The sequence below is a fragment of the Puntigrus tetrazona genome, chromosome 15 (genome assembly GCF_018831695.1).
Source record: "Puntigrus tetrazona isolate hp1 chromosome 15, ASM1883169v1, whole genome shotgun sequence".
Taxonomy (NCBI): Eukaryota; Metazoa; Chordata; class Actinopteri; order Cypriniformes; family Cyprinidae; genus Puntigrus; species Puntigrus tetrazona.
Window position 1 is genome coordinate 22,817,063 of NC_056713.1, and position 22,500 is coordinate 22,839,562.

A 22,500-nucleotide genomic window follows, 5' to 3' on the forward strand; every position below is an offset into this window, starting at 1 on the left:
CTTCTCCGCGCGAGCTTTCCGTCTCAGAAGCGCTTTTTCGTTTTGTTTTGTCTGTTGACCGTAAAGCGCTCCGCCGCGAACGCAGGAACCGTCACATGACAGAACGCGCAGTCGGGTCACGTGACTTCCGCCTCCTCGCCGCGGCGCTGGCGCGTCAGTTCCGGCCGTCGAGTGTCTCGAGCTCGGCGGAACGGAGCGAGAGTTATTTTCCCTTTCGAGTGTGATTTGAACATAAAATAAAGATAAAAAATAAATAAATTTCAGAGAGCTTGTGAATTAAAAACAGGAAGGGCTTTCTTCTCTTTGGCTAGTTCACAGAAAATAGTTTATAATAACACTTTTGATAAAAGCAGCACATAAAAACTTGTAAAAAAAAAAAAAAAAAAACATTTAGCCAACATTTATTAATATAGGAAACAAACATTTTTATAATTAATTTTCTGTAGCAATTTTTGCATTATTACTTATTATGGGGAAATAAAATTAATGTTTTCCTTAATTAAAAAAAATAATAATATAAATTTTTTTTTTTTCCAGAACACTGTATTTAACAATAAAATATAATATAAAGTCACACCACTTCTCTTACGCTCTTACTTTTATTTACACATAAATGGCTGTGTTGATTTTCAGGGGATGAATTTATAAGAGCTCAATTAGACCGGTTTTTAATTTTTAGTTTGGTGTTGGTGAGACTTGACTTAAGCAACAGATTTTAAATGTGTATCAGTGTCCTAGAGTGTGAAAAAAAACCTTTGAAGATAAACCTCTTTAATGCTGTAACTAAGAATGAAGATGCATTTCTTCCATATTTTTAGCGTGCATTTTTCCCTTTACATTTTTGCTTCCACGCCACTTTTTATTTGTCAACTACCCATATTTAAGTGGATGAACAAAATGCTGTACCTACCACCAGTTAATATACACAACAAACATTCAGTAAAATAAAAAAAAAGAAACTCGGTACTTTATAATTGTGAATGTTTTTATTGCATCATTTTATTAAAAACAAAAATAACTGCATCAACAGTATATTGAGAGTGTGTCGGTATTCTCCGTAAATCAGGTAGTATTCCACTTTTCAGTAATAAACACTATTTGTGCACTACATAACGTCAGAGTAATGCAGTGCGTTTAATCCCTTTAAAAAAAATCTCAAAGAAAGGCTAAAGCGCCTTCCGCAGATCTAGAGAGCCGTGTGCGAGCTTGCATAAATACGTAAAATCAAAATAAATAATTACACAAACGATCGCCGAACGAGTTCTTTTGTTTTTTCCGCACAACGACAACAAAAAAGCATCCCCTTTTGTTCAGCTGAAAAGCTATGGATTTATCTCAAATCATTTACAGTAAAGGCACAAATTGCAATTCAAACCTGATTATTCCTGGCCCGTGAGGGACTGAAGTAGTGCGTGTTTAGTGGATTGTACTTCTGTGTAACAACCAAGCAGTTGTTCAGCTGACAAAACAAAAAAGAAAACACACTGTGTGCCATCGTAAAGACTTCAGGTTTATCCCTCAGCCTCATTTCCATCCGCGTGAAATCTAACAACGAGCTCTAAACCCGTAGAATATAAACCGGAAGAACGTAAGCCACCAACTACGTGTGAAGCCGAACCGAGGGAACACCATTAAGTTCAGTACAAATATTAGAGTAACTGAGAAGTCCGGAGATCAAACGATCAGGAAACTGAACTAAGGAACAAAATAAAACTAAATAATAATAATAATAATAAATCACAGAAGGAATCTTAGCAGCTCGTCTGTTGTGGAAGTGAAGGAGGAGGTCCTTCTTCTGAATCATGGTATAGCAAACTGAACCACCAGCTCTTCCTTGGAATCTACTTTGATTTGTGAGACGGCGCTGTAGGCGTACGCAGCGATCTTAGACACCTGAGGAGGAAGGAAAGTGAAATTGCCAAATATTATAAAATAACAATGTTCTATTTTAATACGCATTCAAATATAATTCATCCCTGTGATGCAAAGCTGGATCATCAGCATCATTACTCCAGTCTAAAGTGTCACGCGATCCTTCAGAAATCAATCTAATATGCTGATTTATTATCAGTGTCGCGCTGCTCTTTTTTTTTTTGGAACCGGCGTTTTTTTTTTGGGGGGTTCTTAAATGAATAAAACGTTAAAGAAGAAGTAGCAGTCTTTTTTGGTAATACACGCTACCATTCGAGTAAGTATTGCGGTTTCCAAAAAAAAATGAATTTGCCATCACAACATTGATAATCAGCATATTATAACGACTTCTGAAGGAGCAGGTGACACTTCAGACTGCAGTAACGACTGAGGGAAATTCAGCTTTGCATCTCAGAAATAAATCACATTGTAAAGTGTATTAAAACAGAAACCCGTTACTTTAAATGGTAAAAATATTTCACAACTTTTTGTATTTCCGAACAAACAAATGCACGTTTGAACGCAAGAAACGCGTTACAAAATGCTTCCATTTCACCCAAACACTGTTCCTTTGAACTTTTTCTTCGTCAAGGAATCTTGTAAACAATTGCTTTTTTAAAACATTTTCAAAAATGTTTCTTGAGCGGCAAACGAGCCGAAGACTACAGTAATGAGGAAGAAAATTCAGCTCTGCGTGACAGGAATGAATCCCCTTCTTTTTACTTTTTATTTCAGCATTTCACAACACTGCTGTCTTTACTGTGATGAATGCACCCTTTGGAGCATCTTCCTCGTGTCTAAAGCAGCGGGTTGTACCGTGAGACAATGAACCCGAGTCTGACCTGCTGTACGTCTGAGCAGGGCACCAGGTCAGCGGCGAGCACCTGGTGAGGTTGACCGGTCAGCGACGGAAGAGGAACGGGCTTCTTCTGAGACAGAGTACTGCTCCACACCCCAAGCTTTGTGCTTTAACACAAACACAGAGAGATGAATATAGATTCATATTTACATTATAGATTTTGAAGAACGCTGGTAAACAATATATATATGAACAGTAAGGACAAAAATAGTCAGGGATCCTGAAATAAGGCTGGTTACCGCATTTTTTTAAGAATAAGTTAAGACAGTATAAGGATGTGTAAGAAAAAAAAACAATGTGTAAAAAAATAAATAAATAAAAAATAAAAAAATTGCATTAGCAACATTTAAAAATACTTCAATTCTTTTTAATTTATCAAAAAAAAAAAAAAAAAAAAAACATACCAATTGCTAGAATATGGAAATGTTAATTTTTAGTGATCAAGCTTCAGAAAGCCTTTGTTTTGCGGCGCAAGCGTCCAAAGATTCTCAAATCAAGACACACTGAAGCAAATATCTGCCTCAATCGATTCAATTGAAAGTCAAAGAAAGTTTTCGTTCCCCCACCGATGGGCGTTTCTTCCCGTTTTAGGTCTTAAAGTTTACTTAATATTTTAGATATTGGGGGTACCGAGCAAGATGTAACATCTAATGTGATAGCTATGCATTTAAGGAGCTTTTAACGCGTGGAAGGAGGAATTAAGGCTTTCAAGAGCCACAGAAAACATTGATGTAAAAAAAAAAAAAAAAGCTATTAGCATCAATGGCATTTTAGCGCACCTGTACTGTCTGGATCTGTCCATGTATTCACGTTGTTCCAGGCCTTGAGAAACAACAGCCGACACGTCGATTATGTTCCTGACCAGAAGGACAAGGCAAGTGAGTTTTTAATCTACCAACAGACCGTACTGCAGACAAGCTATACTCAGAGCGTGAGCCGCACAGGGCTGTCTGCTGCAGGATGGTCGTGAGCAGGGCCTGTTCGTCTCTGTGGTTAGACGGCGGGCTGTCCGCATTTTGCTCAGAGTCATCGCCGGGTACGCCGTTCAAGTTTGGGTCAGGAATCAATGGCTTCTTCTGGCTGTCCTGCACAGAAGAGCCAAAAGATGGACGTTCAAAAGCACGATCATCGCACCTACTAGAAAACCATTCGTGCAATCAATCAAGAGTTCACGACGCAATGCATTTTATTTTACATTTAATCCAAGCTTTTAAACCCCTGCTATACAGTTTCATGATTTAACACATAAATAGCACAAAAAAAAAAAAAAAAAAAAAAAAAAAAAAAATAAATATATATATATATATATATATATATATATATATATATATATATATATATATATATATATAATGTTATGCGAGTTTAGTTGTTGTAGGGCAGGCGCGTATCATATGCAAGCCAATAAATAACTGTGCGACAAATGCAATAAATAAAATAAAAGGCTTTGCTTTGCTATTATTATCTGACAGGTCTCCTGGAAAACGCGGACGCGCGTTTATTCGTCTCACTTCCACAAAAACAGATTCAACATTCCTCAAAACGGATAAAAAAAAATTTGTGAAATGCAAACTAGTAATAAATGTTTTAAATAACACACATTCAACGCACTTCCGCTTTTACCAATTTCTTTTGCTGCTCAATCATAAGCAAATAAAACAACTTAAGTTACACATAACGTTTATGCATTAACTGCGCCCTCTACTGGACAGGCGTGAATTAAATTTCACTTTTACATTTTCTAAAAAATAATACGTTCTGTATTAAAAACAAACAGGCAAGCCCAGCCCAAATTAACACAACTGCATTACAGGATAATAAAAAAAACCCACAAATGCCTTCTTTTAGAGAACAATGCGATATTGTAATGCATTAAAGGTAACTTTTTGCAAGGGATTCATGCAAAAACAAAAATAAACACGATCTAAAAAATCGCGGTCTGAATAAATTGGGCATTAGAGTAAGTTTTTATCAGATCTAGAGGAGTCTTTCACTTCTAGACACAGATACGAGTCTAATTCCGCTTTCGGTTTGTGAAAGTTTACTCGTGATGTACAACAGTAACATACAAAAGTAATTTAATGAAATTAGTGTTGAAATGCACTCAGTGCCGGCCTGTTCTTCGCGTACAGGCTACACACCCCAACATGTTGCATGCAGGCACACAAACAGTGGTGTTTTAAAGCTGTTCGGCTGTATGTTGGTTAAATCTTCTCTACCTGGTGGCTGCTGAAACAGCACCCCATGATAACCGCGCGGCAGCAGGTCCGGTCTCTTCTTCGGGGAGTTTTTCCGTCTTGTTAGAAGCGGTTCGTCTGTAAAGAGCTTCGCCGCAAACGCAGGGTTCATCACATGACAGATCCCAAGCGGGTTTGCAAGGTCAGCGAAAAAAAAGCGACCGGCAGCGACGCGCGGCGACGAAATCCCGTTCATTTGAACAGAGAGCGACAGGACGCCGGCGACGGAATGTGGGCGTGTCCAGCGACGCGACGAAATCAGTTTCAGCCAATAGGAGCGAAGTGCTTTCTGACTCATATTTATGCGTTCGGTTCAATTGAACGGTGCACAATAAAAAAAGCAAGCAATGTGACTGACAAAAATTGTATTTGTCACAGACACATACATACATGGTACGACATGCAGTGAAATGTTCTTTACAACCGTCCAGCATCAAAATAGAAAACAAAATTTAAATGTATATATAAATATAAAATATATAAAAAAATGTATTAAAAAGAAGTGTGCAAAGTAAAATATAAAAAAATAAAATAAAGTATAGAATATAAATATAAAGTATAAGATATAAAGTGTAAAGTGTAAATTTATCAAAGTGTAAAGTGGCACATTAAGCACACTTCGTTGGAGTGAAGGAGGCTGACATTTTTAGATCACATTTGTAGAACGAAACCATATGTCCTTAAAAATAAAGAGATTTAAGAAACCATTGATAATTATTTTCAACCACTTTAATTTGTACTGGAGCAGGCCTATCTTTATATGTTACATAGAGTTATGCAATCTAAAAAGTGTTGCTTTTTTTCATTCTTGAACTGCTTTGCCAAACTCAACTAACTGCTCTAAATAGATTATGTTATATTTTTGATTTAGAAATAATGATGCTTCCATGTTTCTACTAAAGCCGTTTTGCTTCACACTGTAACCTTGTCTCAGATCCAAGATGAACATGTCCTCTTCAGAACAATGGATTACCCAGCAAATATCAATTTCCCCTCTTTTCTAGTCTTATGGGGGGTAATATAATTTATAATAAAGTAAAAATAATAAAGTAAAATTCAGTCACTTTAATCTTACTCTGATGTGTTTTGTTTTCTGACTGAATGCCTTCTCATTAAGACACAAAATGCAATGCAATAAATATTATAAATGCAATTTGAAAGTTGTATATGCTCCGTGTAATGATGCAAATAAAGGGACATCTCTGATTATGTGAATGTGAGTCCGTTAGAGTATGTTCCTCATCACGATGAATGAGGTGAAAACCTATTTAGTGCAAATTACATGAAAATAATGTAAAATCTGCACGGTATATGGGGCTCATGGTAAATATAGATTTATTAAGAGTAATTTGCACGTAAACATCTTCCCCAAAATGTACAAATGCTTTAAAACATCAGAATTGATATTAAAACATTGCACACAATCATACACACACACACTCACTCACTCACACTCACGTGAACAACATGGCAAATTTGTGACGCGCGTAACATCACAGCCTATTCCTACATGACTAATAAAAGTGACAAAGTATTATAATACATGGTGGCTGTATCATTTTATTTAATTATTTTCTCATTTCAGCAAGAAAAAGAAAATAATATGTAAAATATGCACAATATAAAATGATTATCTGTGTAGAAAATCCTCCTAAAACAAGAAAACCCTACCTGTGTGTGTGTGTGTGTGTGTGTGTGTGTGTGTGTGTGTGTGTGTGTGTGTGTGTGTGTGTGTGTGTGTGTGTGTGTGTGAGTGTGTGTGTGTGTGTGTGTGTGTGTGTGTGTGAGTGTGTGAGTGTGTGTGTTTGTGTGCGTGTGTGTGTGGTGTGTGTGTGTGTGTGTGTGTGTGTGTGTGTGTGTGTGTGTGTGTGTGTGTGTGTGTGTGTGTGTGTGTGTGTGTGTGTGTGTGTGTGTTACCGGAGATTTCCAAAAGATGGCAGCAATACACTAAAGTGTTTTCGAGTTTTCCTTAAACATACAAAAGAGCAAAACCAAAGCGAGCAGAAGACAGAAACGCGGAAGTGAAGTGGAGTTTTGACATATTTTCACCGGATGTCGTATTATTTATAGTTCGCATGTGTGACAGAGGTTCCCGGTTTTCAGAGTCGGGCTTTATCTTTAGTTTTCATGGCTCAGCAGTCCAACAAGAGGTTTGGGAATACTTACATCACTCTTAGGAAACACTAGTACAGAGTCTTTGTTTATTTTAAATAGGAGATTGAGATCCAGAACCATCCAGAAGAAAAATTAAGATACTGAGGAACATACAGGTTGGTGCCCGTACATGATATGATTGTTTTAGTAGCTGTGAAATATGTATCGGTGTTATTTGACTAAACATGAACCTATAAAGTCATGGGTTTGTATTGTATTTGTTTGAGTGTTGTTTTTGGCCATCGCTGATTGACTCGACCAATGAAATCTCTAGAATCTGCGGGGGGCGGGGCTTGTGCTTTACCCAGGTGCCTTCACGTCATCCCACACCTTACAGGTACAAACTCCAGGTGCATCAGCTGAAATCTGTGACGTATCGCGATAAAGATGGAGTTTATTAAAGAGGAGGTCGATGACATGAGCTATCCAGAGCCACCCAGAATAACACGTGAAGATGCTGAGGAGCAAACAGGTTGGTGAAACATTAAAGATGCTAATAAAAAGATTTAGTGGCTGGTAAATCATTAGAAATAGGAATTATATCATCATCCATATGATTATATTTACATTTTAATTTTGTTAACAACAAAAATGACAGAACTAACCTTTGGCACATCAAAGATCTGGGCTTTGCATATCAGTAATTTATCGTTTTATACTGGATGAAGATGTTTTAGATTACTCGTACTTGTTCAGGTCTTTTTGCATCCGTACGTGTTCCCGCTTGGTGTCCCAGACTGACTTGAGCAATTGTTTTATTCTTAAACGTGCCAATAGCTACTAAATGTAATGCAGGAATATTAATTTCCCATGAAGCTGTATTCATTGCGATTTTCATTATGAAAATTAAAAAATAAGATTTTTCTTTAGTACTTTAGTTTGCATTTGTTTACCTTTTGGTTGGTGGTGGGTACCACTGCTTCGCATCTAAGCATCGATTGCTCTTCAAACGTGTGTTTATCATAAGCACGGCGAACTCTGAAATAGAAACAGAAAGTCATGCTTTGACTGAGCTCATTTGTTTTTTAAATGCCGTATCTGTCACATTTTCTTAGCAGCTCACAATTATTTGTTGTACCCAACAGTCCATGCGATATCAGTAGCTCAACGAGAATAATGTTTGTTCTTTATTTACTTTGGAGTCATTTGGATTCTTAACCTGATGAATCGAAAGGGTTTATGTTAAAATGATACAGAGCTATACATGTATCTATGCAAATACATATGCAATATTTGTAACATAAATAAGCAATAATAAAATAAAGAGACGGTTATTACAAATATGTTAGGGAGTAGTACAGTCTTACATTTACAACCGAGCCTTTGGTGGTAGCCATAATGTTGAGGTGGACCTTCCTGATAGTATGTGAAAAAGTTAGAAAAGAAATGAGAGTTTTTGCACAGCGGCCTGTAATTCCTCATTTTGAAACGTGACACTGAATGAAGTGAACTGTGATTGGTTGTTTGACATGTCAGTCAAACGGCCTCATGGGCGGGCTTTGGCCAATGAAACCTGCCTTGGATTGATTCCAGACCTTCATCCGTCACCCTGGTTACGCAAGTCTAATATTATGTGTATCTAAAAATTGATCTCTTCTATAGCTTTTTTCTAGTCTGGCTTTTTAATAAACCCATCATGCATTATGAATATTGTTGGGTTTGCGATAAATGACTTGTGGCTGTTTTATATGACTCGATGCTCAACAGCAAACTAACATATGTGGTTAATTTGAAGTAATCCAGTTTGTTGTTTTTGGTTTGTCCAGATCTGGTGGATCTGAGGATCAGACAATGATCACGTCACGCCTACAGTGAAGCCCCTCCCACAACAATTCACCTATAAATACTGGAGAGTATTCACATCGTCCTACAAGAGAAGAACAAACTCCAGGAGCAGCGGCTGAAATCTGTTAAAGATGGAGTTTATTAAAGAGGAGATTGAAGACATGGGTTATCCAGAACCATCCAGAATAAAACAGGAAGATGCTGAGGAGCAAACAGGTTGGTGTCCAGTTCTTGATTCTTTATTGTTGACTTCTGGGAAATATTAATGTAACAGAGATCCAGTTGACTTGACTTTCAACACATATTTTGGTTATTTTAGACTCTATTGAAGTAAAACGGCAAAGAAGGAATCTAAACGAAGATAAAAAGGAAGACCGCAGAATACAAAATTCAAGAAAACCAGGCAAACAGCTGCAGACCTGCTCACAGTGCGGAAAGAGCCTCAGAGACAAAGGAAACCTTAAGAAGCACATGAGAATCCACACCGGAGAGAAACCGTACTCGTGCCCTCAGTGCGGAAAGAGCTTTACAGCAGCATCGACTCTCAGTTATCATCTGCACGTTCACTCCGGAGAAAAGCCGTTCGGCTGCGATCGGTGCGATAAAAGGTTTATTTCATCGTCACAACTAAAAAAACACCTGACGGCTCACGAGAAGCCTCACGTGTGTCCTTACTGCGGGAAGAGTTTTTTACGCCTGGAGAGTTATAAGCAGCACCAGAAAATACATAATGGAGTGAAAGATCACGTGTGCTGCGAGTGCGGGATGAGCTTTACTGCGGCTGGTGATCTGACACGGCACCAGAGGATCCACACCGGAGAAAGACCTTATAACTGCTCGTACTGCGACAAGAGCTTCACTCGCTCTGGAAGCCTGAAAAAGCACGAGCGCGTTCACACCGGAGAGAAGCTGTATCGCTGCGCTCAGTGCGGGAAGAGCTTTACTGCAGCTGGCCATCTGAAGCAGCACCAGAGGATCCACACCGGAGAAAAGCCTTACAAGTGCTCGTACTGCGACAGGAGCTTCACTCGCTCTGGAAGCCTGAAAAAGCACGAAAGACTTCACACCGGAGAGAAGCCGTATCGATGCGCTCAGTGCGGAGAGAGTTTCAAAGACGCGTCGAGTCTCAGGAATCACCTGCTCGTTCACTCCGGAGAAAAGCCGTTCGGCTGCGACCGGTGCGGGAAAAAGTTCATCTCGTCGTCGCACCTGAAAAGTCACCTGATAGTTCATTCGGACGAGAAGCCTCACGTGTGCTCTTACTGCGGAAAGAGCTTTTCGAGGCTGTATAGCTGTAAGCAGCACCAGAAAACGCACAACGAGACGATGCCGTGAGCGAAACGTCTCCAAGAGACTCAAACTGGAGGAAAACCTTACAAAGTGCTCGTATTGAGAGTCCGGAAACCTCAAGTTTCGTTCAAGTCAAGATCTCTAGTGACTCGTATCAAAAAACATTGCTCTGTGTGGGAGCGAACAAATATATTCAGTTTCTTACTTTTTTTTGGTAAGATCATTATTTTTCCGCAACGTAAAAGTTGAATAGGATCTGTATGATGATGCAAATAAAATTTGCACTGATAGCTGATTATGTGCAGCATATATTCTGCTTGGTCTTTCTTTCTACTCCATCCGTGTTCCGCACTCCGGCTCAGTAGATGGCGGGAGTGCACCTTTCTGTTTGCCGACCGCCGTGAAAAGACAGCAGATTAAGAAGAAGATCTCACACAGTTAGCGCAGAAAAGCAAAGGTAAAAATGTAGTTTATGTAAGGTGCACGCGCAGGTAAACGCCGCGCGCTTACTTTTTGCCCAAGGCTGCCACTTCTAAGGATCGTTTTTTTGCGCATACCCTCGGTGTGCTTACTTGTTTTGTTGTTCTGTTGCGTTAAACGTTTGACATTCTTAAACATTATTCGTTGTAATCGGTGCTTTTTCGCTTTTGTCGCTCTGACTGCGCGCGTGCCCGCTCTGCGCTCGCGCTCAATGATGTTTGTGTGGGGAACTGCGGTTTAGTTTTATGATGAATAGATGATGTCAGGCAGCACTGTGTGTGTGTGTGTGTGTGTGTGTGTGTGTGTGTGTGTGTGTGTGTGTGGAGACCTGTGCCATCAGATTAAATCAAATAAAAACATAAAGAAATCAAATGCATTAATGCACAAAATGAGTAGCCTTTGCACGGTGCACAGTTTTTCTTCCCCCCCTTTAGTTAATGTTAACTGCATTACAGCCTATATTTGGTGTGGTCCTGTTTTATTTCATTTATAGACTTAAATTGTTTTTGTCCATGCTGCAGGGTCACGATGCGAAGACTAAATCCTCACGAGCTGCTATTAGTGCACATAAAGATGAAGTCCTGAAAGATTTTACTCCGTACCAGCTGGTGGTGGAAATGAAGTTAAGACGATTCTAAAGGTAATTTTCTATAGGTTTTTCCTAATCTGGCTTTTTAATAACCCGTTATGCATCAATGACTTGTGGCTGTTTTATATGACGCTAATATGTGACCATTAAATGCTTCATATATCAACAGCAACCTAATATATGTGGGTATTTTAAAGTAATCCAGTATAAATCTGGTGGATCTGAGGATCAGACAATGATCACGTCACGCCTACAGTGAAGCCCCTCCCACAACAATTCACCTATAAATACTGGAAATATTCCTATCATCCTACAAGAGAAGAACAAACTCCAGGAGCACTGGCTGAAACCTGTTAAAGATGGAGTTTATTAAAGAGGAGATTGAAGACATGGGTTATCCAGAACCATCCAGAATAAAACACGAAGATACTGAGGAACAAATAGGTTGGTGTCCGTTCTTGATTCTTTATTGTTGACTTCTGGGAAATATTAATGTAACAGAGATCCAGTTGACTTGATTTTCACGCATTTTTGTTTGCTTTAGACCGGATTGTAGTACAGCAGCAAAGATTGAAGCCGAATGAAGTTAAAAAGGAAGACTGTCAAATGCAAAATTCAAGGAAACCAGCCAAACAGCTGCACACGTGCTCACAGTGCGGAAAGAGCTGCAAGAAAAAAGGAAACCTTAAGAAGCACATGAGAATCCACACCGGAGAGAAACCGTACAAATGCTCCCAGTGCGGAAAGAGTTTTGCCGCAGAATCAAGTTTCAGCTACCATCTGCACGTTCACTCCGGAGAAAAGCCGTTCGGCTGCGATCGGTGCGATAAAAAGTTCATCTCTTCATCGCAGCTCAGAAAGCACCTGACGGTTCACGAGAGGCCTCACGTGTGCTCTTTCTGCGGGAAGACTTTTTCGCGCCTGGAGGGTTATAAGCGGCACCAGAAAAAACACAACGGAGTGAAGGAGCACGTGTGCTGCGAGTGCGGGAAGAGCTTTAATAAAGCTGTTGATCTGAAGCGGCACCAAATGATCCACACCGGGGAAAGACCGTACAAGTGCTCGTACTGCGACAAGAGCTTCACTCGGCCCGGAAGCCTGAAAACTCATCACCGCGTTCACACCGGAGAGAAGCCGTATCGATGCGCTCAGTGCGGAGAGAGCTTCAAAAACGCGTCGAGCCTCAGGAATCACCTGCTCGTTCACTCCGGAGAAAAGCCGTTCGGCTGCGACCAGTGCGGGAAAAAGTTCAAATCGTCGTCGCATCTAAAAATTCACCTGATAGTTCATTCGGACGAGAAGCCTCACGTGTGCTCTTACTGCGGAAAGAGCTTCGCGAGACTGTATAGCTGTAAGCAGCACCAGAAAACGCACAACGAGAAAAACGACGTAAAAGTTTTGTATAATGATGCAAATAAAATTTAATCAAATATTCGATACCACAGACTGTATATAGGTTGATTTCCGCTATTAAATCAAGGTTCACGTTCATTTTTTCACATTTATCCACTTTTAAATTAAAAACTACTGTATTTTTATGGTTAATAAACTGTGTACTGTTATTATTGTGTTTATATATAGTTACTTTAATCTTACATTTTGCGTCAAACTTTTTTTGTTAAACATGTTTTTCATATAGGTCAGTTTAAAATGTTAATTTTAGCGACACTACTATTTTTATCGAGGTTTTGTGTAATAGTACTTTAGTCAGACGTTTTTTATTTTGTTCAGAGGCAGTAAACGCGATAATAGACCGTCAGACTAACACCTCATTAGGAGACATTATTCAATGTAAATTAAGTAAACAAATATCTAATATTTGGTTTTAGAAAATTTCCCCCCACACACAAGGAACGAAATACAGTTTAATTTTTTTTTTTTTAAGTGCTATCATGACTACCAGTCAGATATTATGAACAAATAATGCACGTTTGTGATTATTTTGCAATACATTTTACATCTATATTGCACATTGTTGAAGTATGCTTCTTCCCGGCTGAAGACCAGAGATAGATATGTCTGTATTACCAGCATTTACCACGAGAGTCATAAAAACACAAAGGAACAAATGGGAGCACGCTGCCAGAGACTAATATGAAAGTGAATGGAAAAGGAGGTCAGTCATGAAATATTTTTCACTAGATGTTATATATTTCCAGTCAGCATGGTGTACTACGGTGTTTTGTTTTTTTTGATAGAGTGAACAATATATGTTCTCCAATTAACAATTTTTCTTTAAAAAATTTTTTCACCCTATAATTTGGCTCAGAAATTCAGATAAAAATTGTTGTTCCTCTACAGAATGTTGGATCACTCAGTAAACATGTATCCAATATGCATTTTTTTAGTCTGTCATCACTATGCCTTTCTTTTAAATAACAAATATGAACAAAACCAAGATTTTAAGTTAGGGGTATTCCTAATATTTGGTTCTTCTGACTAAAAGTAAAGCTGTAGGGTCGCAGTTTAGTATTGGATTCACTACGATTGACTCGACCAATGAAATCCTCTGAATCTGTGGTGGGCGGGGTTTCTGTTTTAACTGGGTTGAAAAGCTGAGGAATATTCACATCGTCTTACAAGAGAAGAACAAACTCCAGGAGCGGCAGCCGAAATCTCCCTGACTGTTAAAGATGGGGTTTATCAAAGAGGAGACTGAAGACGTGGGTTATCCGGAACCGTCCAGAATAAAACACGAAGATGCTGAGGAACAAACAGGTTGGTGTCCAGTTCTTGTTTCTTTATTATTGACTGCTTGACGAGCATTCGAGCCCGAGGCGAAGAGATTTAGAGTTCAGACTACACGACTTTTAGAGTAGTCGGGTTACAGAAGTTTTCACGCTGCGTGACATTCCGTCGCCGCCGTGGATCGAGAGGTTACGCGGAAATAACGCGAGATCACGCGAGACTTCGGTTATTATTAAATAGAGGAGGAAATATCGCTCTCCCATTGGCAGGATTTATTATTGAATTAGTGTTTTTGAATCGCCGACTGGTGCAGATATTATTAGCGTGATTTGTCGGCGATTTTTCAAAATCGGGGCTAAAATCGTGTAGTCTGAACTCGGCATGACAGGAATGATAAATTGCCATCTAGATGCTCATGTCCACATTTTACGTTTATTGGGTTACATAACCTTTGGCACATCACAGATCTTATCCTTGAGACTCCGATCTGACCTCCTTTGGTCAGTGCAATTAGATCATTTTGACTGCTTTTAACCATATTGATTGTTTTGTTTTTAGACTGGATAATCTGAAGCGGCACCGAATGATGCCTGTGTTCCATTTAAAAAGTGCTCTTTTAAACTTAGCTAAAAATTCTCGTGTTAAATTTACCTGTCGTAAAATTACTACATTTCCGTGTTCGCGCTGTCGCATTGTTCGTGTAGCGCACTGTTTGGGCCGCAGTTGCCCTGTGACGAATATTTACACATTTGTGTCAAATATGATTGAATTTAATAAAAGAACAAAACCGTTGGACTATTGGCGAAACGGTTTTCGCAAACGGAAAGCGGAGTTGCCATGACAACAGGGCGTTAACACAACGGCTACGCTTTAAGTGTATCTAGCGGCGGTTTTTTTTATACTTTCAGGTAAGTTTAGTCCCTAAAAACCACACAAATATTACACACATGTTCCTGGCGTGTTTCTTACTCGTTATGGACATCAATATTTATTTCAATAATTGGACAAAATATTTATTTAATGGAAATTGTTCAGTGTCTTCGGAGAAAGTCCGTTAAAATTTAAACCGTCGCGGGAACCAATTTAAACCCAACGATGGGTTATTACTAAAAAAAAAAATAACCCGTCGACGTTAATAAAAACGTTTTTAGAAAATAACACAACACAGTGACCAAGTGTAACCCATCGGTTGGGTTTAAAAAACAACTAATCGTTTTTTGCCGTGATATGCAAGAGTTGGATGTTAGCGGCTAATGTGACGATAGCCTAGTAGAGATTAGCGTACGCTAATGATGTAAAATGTGTACCGTATGAAATCATTACGTGTATGAAAAATCCTAAAACATAAAAGCCTTTATAACGTGTTGCCGGGAATGTCCAGCAGGTGTCAGCAACACGCTCAAGCGTGTTCGAGTTTTCCCTTTAAATACAAAAGAGCAAAAAACACGAGCAGAAAGGAGAAGCGCGAGAGTCCTGAAATCTCTTAGCTTTTTAAATATCGTGTTTGACAGAAAGGAGATTGACGACGAGTTATCCAGCACCGCCGAGAATAAAACATGAAGGTACCGAGGAACAAACAGGTTGGTTTTATGTTTGATTGTTTTAGTAGCTGTGAGATATCGATCAGTACATGGATGATAGATGGACACAAATTGTCAAGTTGGAAAAGACACTTAGTTCTCATTTTAAGTGAACTCTAGTCCCAAAATCATCTACGAGACGGATTCAAGAGTCCTTCCAAGATATCACAATTTTTTTGAGTGACTTTTGTAAAAAGAATGATCATACTTAACATAAATTGGTGGCAAAATTGCTGTTATTTTTTTTATATATTTTTTTAATGATATCATATTTAACAAATTAACTCAAGTCACTTTATTTATATAGTTCTACTGTAAATCAGCTTTACATTATCAAAACAATTACAATTATAGTATGCTATTTTAATAATATAAGCAATCACTTATTTATATATATAGCGCTTTCATTAATATAGATGGTGTCAAAGCACTGAACAGCATCAAATAAGAGAATAGAGTGATAGTAATGTATAATGACAAGAGTAAGTGCTTAATTTTTATTAAATGTAGAGACAGTCTGTGCAATAAAATCAAAAATAATATCAGTGTTTAAAAAAAAAAACAAAACAAAACCAACGCTTTGAGTTGAGTACGTTTTTAAACTTTGATTTTTTTTATTTTTTTTTTGAGACAAAGTGACCCCAGTGGATTTGTTTCAGTGTTTTGTTTAGGTGATCTTTTTGATCTGACATGGCCAGTATAGTAAATATATAAATATAATAATATTTACATTGTTCTACAGGAATACATTAAACTCCAGGAGCAGCGGCTGAAATCTGTCTGACTGTTAAAGATGGAGTTTATTAAAGAGGAGATTGAAGACATGGGTTATCTGGAACCATCCAGAATAAAACATGAAGATGCTGAGGAACAAACAGGTTGGTGTCCGTTCTTGATTTTTATTGTTGACTGCTAAACATTATTATTAGCAAGCAACTAATCTGATAATTGATACTCAGAAGAAACAAAACGATGGCACAGATTTACCTGTTAAATCGGTTCAATGGTTTTAACCTCACTGTTTATTTTAGACTGGATAGAGTTAAAACAGCATGAGGCGAACGAAGCGGAGGAACACTTTAAAATCAAAACTCCTGGAAATAAAGGCAAACAGCTGCACACCTGCTCTCTGTGTGGAAAGAGCTTCTCGCACAAAGGAAACTTTAAGAAGCACACGAGAATGCACACCGGAGAGAAACCGTACACGTGCCCTCAGTGCGGAAAGAGCTTCACCGCAGCATCGAGTCTCGGTTATCATCTGCACGTTCACTCCGGAGAAAAGCCGTTCGGCTGCGACCAGTGCGATAAAAGGTTCATCTCCTCGTCGTGTCTAAAGACTCACCTGAAAATACATTCAGGTGAGAGGCCTCATGCGTGTTCCTACTGCGGAAAGAGCTTTTCAAGACTGGACGATTGCAAACACCATCAGAAAACGCACAGCAAGGTGAAAGATCACGTGTGCTGCGAGTGCGGGAAGAGCTTCACCAGAACCGTCGATCTGAAGCTGCATCAAAGAAATCACACCGGAGAGAAGCCGTACAAGTGCTCGTACTGCGACAAGAGCTTCGCCGTGTCCGGCAGCCTGAGAACACACGAGCGCGTTCACACCGGAGAGAGGCCGTACCGCTGCGCTCAGTGCGGGAAGACTTTCACCGTGTCCGGAAACCTGAGAGACCACGAGCGCGTCCACGTCGGAGAGAAGCCGCATCGCTGCGCCCGCTGCGGGAAGAGATTCACTCGGTCGAGATCTCTGAGGGCTCACGTTAAAATGCACTGCTCTGCGTCGGAGTGAGCGAATGGTTTTAACGCTTTCGACATGCAGAGGCGGTAAATGAGATGAGCTCAAATGATCGAGGAAAAACAAGTATTTAGTCGCTTTAATCTTGCTGTACGTCGAGGATTTTTATTCGTGCGGTCTGCTGACGACGAAACGCTCAAATTATGTAACCAAGCAGTTATTTGTCTGTATGTAATCAATTGCTTTTAATGAGTTTTAATAACTGAATAGTTATTAATGGAATAATATAAGCTGGGCCCTTTTTTTTTGCTTATACATAGAAATAAGCAACCATCCTATAAAACCATTCATATGCTAAAGAGTAACCATAAAAATGCTCCATATTTTTAACAATAAACGCACATTGAGAAATAATGTGTAGCAGCGCCAGGACTTAAATTTTCCATCGAAAGCAAGTCTTTGCCCACCGGTGTCTGAGGTCTTCTGTAAATTATAAACTACGGAGACATCATTTTGTGTGATAATCACCTACTGGTGTGTTTTATTCTTTCTTCTCAGGTTAAAAACATTATTAAAAGCAGGCTATAAAGAAACCATTCATGCAAAGTTTTGACAATTCAGTTGCATACTTGGCATTTTCATTCAGCCTGTTTTTGTTAAAAGCAGTTCTATATAACACACAATTAAAATGTTAGGTTTTTTAATTTCCTAATATTTTTTCCCTCTGTATTAGTTATTAGTGCAAACGATGTTTATTGCAGTCATCTTTCAACAGAACTGTAGACTTGAAATACAAAAAAAATACTAAATAAAATCGGGGGCCAAATTACACGGTAAAAAAATTATGTAGAAAAACCGCCGCTTCATTATTTAGTTTTTTTGCAGAGATTGGTAGGTCACCGAATAAAATCAGTTGCGTTTAGCCTTGTTGCTTTGAGTGGCAGTTCAAGAATGGAATTAATTTTCTTTAATTAACATACTTGTAGTCATATTTTACACGCACGCGCCGTAGTAGGTCTCAGTCTAAATTTTATAACTCTGCAGAAGCTTTTATCGGAGGCGGAGATTGCAGGGGACCAATTGCAATTGCATTGATTGTTAATGATGTTTTCAACTCGAAAGTAAATATGCACATAGTTATTTTAATATATGGTACTGTTATTCATTGTAAATAACTTAATAGAGTCAATGAGAATGTAGGAAATCAGAGGAAAAGATTTGGAAGTAGGAACATGTAATTTTGAGATTAAGATTATTGGCCATACAACATTAAACTATAACCTTAATGAAATAGGGACGCGTTGGGAAGGTGTGAGAAATAATGCTAAATATTCACATGAAAGGGAAAGATTTCGGTTGATTCAAGTATTAGGAAGGCTCGGAGTTGATAATACTTTAAGAAAATGAGCCAAGGCAATCAAGAGCGTATCGAATATCATTTAGATACCTAATAAACAGAAACAATTGATTGTATTTATTTGCTTCTACCGGTAGGTGGCGGTAATGCACCTTGTTTAGCTGCTCGTCAAACCTCCGAAAAACACTAGAAGAAGAAGAACACGACGAGCAGAGAGAAGAAGAGTGTTTAAATCTGACATAAGTTGATTAAAGGGGTGATTGATGACATGAGTTATCCAGAGATATTCAGAATAAAACATGAAGATACAGAGCAACAAGCAGGTTTGTTCCCATTCTCCGTTCTTTATTCAGCAGTGAGATATTAATCGGTATATGGATGATACATCATGCATTTCTGTGTGTGAATGACAGAAATAAGCTTTGGCACTTATCTGCTACCACAGATTTGCTGGAAAATCAGGGTTTCGTGTGACTTAATATGTTCATCCAAAGTCGAATCTATCCATTCATCCAATTGGGAACTTTATTGGAGAGTGTGTGCTTTAACCGGGTTAAAAAGTGAGGATTATTCACATCATCATCATCCTACATGACAGGTACAGAAGTTAAAGAGGAGGTCGAAGACATGAGTGATTCGGAGCCGTCCGGAATAAAACATGAAGATGCCGAGGAACAAACAGGTTGGTGTCCGTTGCGCGTGAAATCTTTACCTGTCAAACGATTTCTGAAACAAATGTATAGATCCATGCACAAGTTCTCAGCCTTTGACTCGGTTTCATGCAACACACAGAAATCTAACAGGAGTTAATAGTGTGGCAAATGTTTGCTTTTGAGATGTGCTCGCGGTGCTTTGAGACTTTGCACGCGCGAATCTTGTTGAAAGTGTACGAAAAATGCACGATACGTGTAAAGCGCGTGAATCCACGCGAACCGATTGTAACGCAATTTCTTCATTTCAGACTGGACGGGCTGTAAAACCGAAACTCCGAGAGCGAAACCGCTGCAGACCTGCTCGCTGTGCGGAAAGAGCTTCGGAAAGAAAGCGATCCTCGACAAGCACATGAGAATCCACACCGGAGAGAAACCGTACACGTGCCCCCAGTGCGGGAAGAGCTTCACGGCGGCGGCGAACCTCAGCTATCACCTGCTCGTTCACTCCGGAGAAAAGCCGTTCGGCTGCGACCGGTGCGATAAAAAGTTCGTCTCGTCGTCAAGTCTAAAAAAACACGCGAGAGTTCATTCGGACGAGAAGCCTCACGTGTGTCCTTTCTGCGGAAGGGGCTTTTCGTGGCTGGCCGGTTACAAGCAGCACCGGAAAATACACGACGAGGTGAGAGATCACGTGTGCTTCGAGTGCGGGAAGAGCTTCACTACGACCAGATACCTGAAGCAGCACCAGAGGATCCACACCGGAGAGAAACCGTACAAGTGCTCGTACTGCGACAAGAGCTTCACTCGAGCCGAACACCTGAACGTGCACGAGAGGCTCCACACCGGAGAGAAGCCGTACCGGTGCGCTCAGTGCGGGAAGAGCTTCACCGACGCCTCTGGACTCAGCTATCATCTGCACGTTCACTCCGGAGAAAAGCTGTTCAGCTGCGACCGGTGCGATAAAAAGTTCATCTCCTCGTCGCACCTGAAAAACCACCTGACCGTTCATTCGGGCGAGAAACCTCACGTGTGCTCTTACTGCGGGAAGAGCTTTTCGAGACTGGATGTTTGTAAACAGCACCAGAAAACACACACTGAAGCGAGAGATCGTGTGTTGTAGGTGTGGGAGGAAATTATGTAACTATATATATATATATATATATATATATATATATATATATATATATATATATATATATATATATATATATTTAAAAATATATGTAAATATATATATTTAAAAAAAATTATATATATATATATATATATATATATATATATATATATATTATATATATTAATTATTTTATTATTATTTATTTTTAGACATTTATTGTTGCTTTAAAACAATGAATCGCGATTAACTGTATGCATAATAATATAGCGCTTTAACAGCACAGATCGCATCAAAACACTTCAGAAGAGAGTCATAGTAATGTGTAATGACGAGAGATTCAACGCCTACTTTTTTTATTAAATGCAGAGACGGTCTTTGTAATCAAAATGAAGCGTCCCCAGCTAAACAAGCCGGAGGTGCCGGTGGCAATCCGTGTCTGAATGGAGAAAAAAGCTTAATAAAATCATTTTTAGTTTGATGTCGACGTTGTTGTCACCTGATCGTATTCAATTCCAACGTCACAAACGTGCAATGCCTTAAAAGTGGACTTCTCTGGCTAAACGTGTTTATATGTGTAGAAACATAAAAAATGCATAGACTCTAAATTAAATAAATGGCTAAAGCGAATGCTTCTTGTCTGGTCTGGTCTTTAAATGGATGTCAATGGAGCAGAGAACTTCTGAAAATGCTTTTTGCTCATGCTATTCATTATTATTCATTCCTATGCTATCTGTAAACAGCGTTTCAGTGTTGCACAGTAAGTAACAAACACTTGTAACAACAGAAATTTAAATTTTGTGCAATTTGACTTTTGAAACGCTTTTAAAGTTTAGTTTGATGCTGAGTTTTAAAATGCATTATCCGTTTTTTTGTGCATGACTGCAATACATCTTCACATACTCTCTCATTAAAAAGCATCGCTCTGCATCAGAGTGAGCAAATGTTCAGTCCTTTGATTTTCCCACCTTTCTCATTACTCTTTTTTTTCCCCTAGATATTAGATATTATTGTTTTATGTTACACGCAAAAGGCTGTATAATCATGCTATTTTCATTTTACTGACATCTCTTCGGTTCTGTGTGATTTATTTAATGATGTGTTAGTCCATTAGTATTATTTTAGCTGACGTATTTTATTTTGTTCAGAGGTAGCAGTAGATTTTATGTGCGATGATTTTTTTTAGCGTGGCAGACATTCCCATTGTCAAAGTAATTGCACTGTTTCTTAATATATGCAACTGTAATTAGTGAAACGGTGGTCTGACAGAGCTGTGAAGTTTCACTAAGATGCTGAAAAGCCGCCATTCCCTGTGTTTACCTCATGCATTATGATGATATGTGAGATCTTGTGTAAATTAGCACATTTCATTGTGCGTCAACAGAGTGAGACGTGATAATCACCCGTTGATGTGTGATATTTTACCCCTCAGGTTAAAGTGCTGTTAAAGAAACCATCCATGCATCCCTGTTTAAATAACTTTCAACTCTATGGAAATTTGCAAAATTCAACAATTAACACGTAGTCACATATAGCGGTGACTGTGGCTTTAAAATGAGGATTCGACGCAAATCTGAGAATCTAAAAAGACTGAGATGTCTCAATACGTCTTGACACAATCTTTGGGAAATATTTTTGCCATTCAGACAGCATCCGGGCCGCCGTAGTTTTCAGGAGCCGATCACGTGACGAGACAGCCAATCAAATCACAGCTAAATGAAATCGGAGTCGTTTTGCTCCAGATTCCTGTTGAAGTTAATGTGCGTTAATGACTAAAAGTAAGCGTTCGTGCATCTTGAGCAGTGTTGTTAACGTTGATTCACATTGTTTGTTGAGTTACGTATATAAAAGACGCTCGGAAACCCGCGACCCTGCGCAAACGATTGTTTATGTAAACACAAGCGCTGTTTAGCACATGCACTGTATTGCCAAAAGTATTCGCTCACCCATCCAAATAATCAGATGGTCGTCTAATCGCGGCCGCAGGTGTATAAAGTCAAGCACCTGGGCACGCAGACTGTTTTTTACAGACATTTGTGAAGGAATGGGTCGCTCTCTCAGTGAG

General features: G+C 39.0%; 6 protein-coding genes across 8 annotated transcripts in view; 4 read left to right on the top strand and 2 right to left on the bottom strand.

The window, feature by feature from the left end:
• lamtor1 (late endosomal/lysosomal adaptor, MAPK and MTOR activator 1) overlaps positions 1 to 111 on the bottom strand; it is a 3,465-nt gene extending 3,354 nt beyond the window's left edge. The window contains exon 1 of the mRNA XM_043259871.1: positions 1 to 111. This exon is cut by the window's left edge and continues 67 nt beyond it. The gene's annotated coding sequence lies outside the window, so the exon portion shown is untranslated.
• An 856-nt stretch (positions 112 to 967) lies between these two features.
• Positions 968 to 5,216, bottom strand: LOC122358454 (ragulator complex protein LAMTOR1-like). The gene is made up of 5 exons (XM_043258262.1): positions 4,990 to 5,216; positions 3,713 to 3,855; positions 3,550 to 3,627; positions 2,754 to 2,877; positions 968 to 1,893 (listed from the first exon to the last, which is right to left on the bottom strand). The coding sequence occupies exons 1-5, from the start codon at positions 5,014 to 5,016 to the stop codon at positions 1,801 to 1,803; spliced, it is 465 nt and encodes a 154-aa protein (XP_043114197.1). The 5' UTR covers positions 5,017 to 5,216; the 3' UTR covers positions 968 to 1,800.
• A 1,784-nt stretch (positions 5,217 to 7,000) lies between these two features.
• On the top strand, positions 7,001 to 17,725 carry LOC122358711 (zinc finger protein 91-like). The gene is made up of 9 exons (XM_043258552.1): positions 7,001 to 7,277; positions 7,499 to 7,633; positions 8,928 to 9,162; positions 9,266 to 10,277; positions 11,210 to 11,324; positions 11,665 to 11,749; positions 11,850 to 12,694; positions 13,939 to 14,023; positions 16,605 to 17,725. Exons 3-9 carry the CDS (start codon positions 9,078 to 9,080, stop codon positions 17,363 to 17,365), a joined length of 2,988 nt encoding a protein of 995 aa, XP_043114487.1. The 5' UTR covers positions 7,001 to 7,277; positions 7,499 to 7,633; positions 8,928 to 9,077; the 3' UTR covers positions 17,366 to 17,725.
• On the top strand, positions 10,288 to 12,867 carry LOC122359066 (zinc finger protein 239-like). Of its 2 annotated transcripts, XM_043259192.1 has the most exons (4): positions 10,288 to 10,693; positions 11,238 to 11,356; positions 11,475 to 11,749; positions 11,850 to 12,867. In XM_043259192.1, exons 3-4 carry the CDS (start codon positions 11,665 to 11,667, stop codon positions 12,728 to 12,730), a joined length of 966 nt encoding a protein of 321 aa, XP_043115127.1. In that variant the 5' UTR covers positions 10,288 to 10,693; positions 11,238 to 11,356; positions 11,475 to 11,664; the 3' UTR covers positions 12,731 to 12,867. The 2 variants fall into 2 exon arrangements, with proteins under 2 accessions (XP_043115127.1, XP_043115128.1); XM_043259193.1 differs by lacking the exon at positions 10,288 to 10,693 and having other exon boundaries at positions 10,810 to 11,356.
• An 871-nt stretch (positions 17,726 to 18,596) lies between the features above and the next one.
• Positions 18,597 to 20,457, top strand: LOC122359067 (zinc finger protein 239-like). 2 transcript variants are annotated; one of them, XM_043259195.1, is made up of 3 exons: positions 18,597 to 18,991; positions 19,114 to 19,350; positions 19,630 to 20,457. In XM_043259195.1, the coding sequence occupies exons 2-3, from the start codon at positions 19,260 to 19,262 to the stop codon at positions 20,439 to 20,441; spliced, it is 903 nt and encodes a 300-aa protein (XP_043115130.1). In that variant the 5' UTR covers positions 18,597 to 18,991; positions 19,114 to 19,259; the 3' UTR covers positions 20,442 to 20,457. The 2 variants fall into 2 exon arrangements, with proteins under 2 accessions (XP_043115130.1, XP_043115129.1); XM_043259194.1 differs by having other exon boundaries at positions 19,267 to 19,350.
• Positions 20,458 to 22,128: 1,671 nt separating this feature from the next.
• LOC122358712 (zinc finger protein 721-like) overlaps positions 22,129 to 22,500 on the top strand; it is a 13,459-nt gene continuing 13,087 nt past the window's right edge. Inside the window, exon 1 of the mRNA XM_043258553.1 lies at positions 22,129 to 22,500. This exon is cut by the window's right edge and continues 967 nt beyond it. Coding sequence (XP_043114488.1) covers positions 22,351 to 22,500 — 150 coding nt within the window. The 5' untranslated portion in view covers positions 22,129 to 22,350.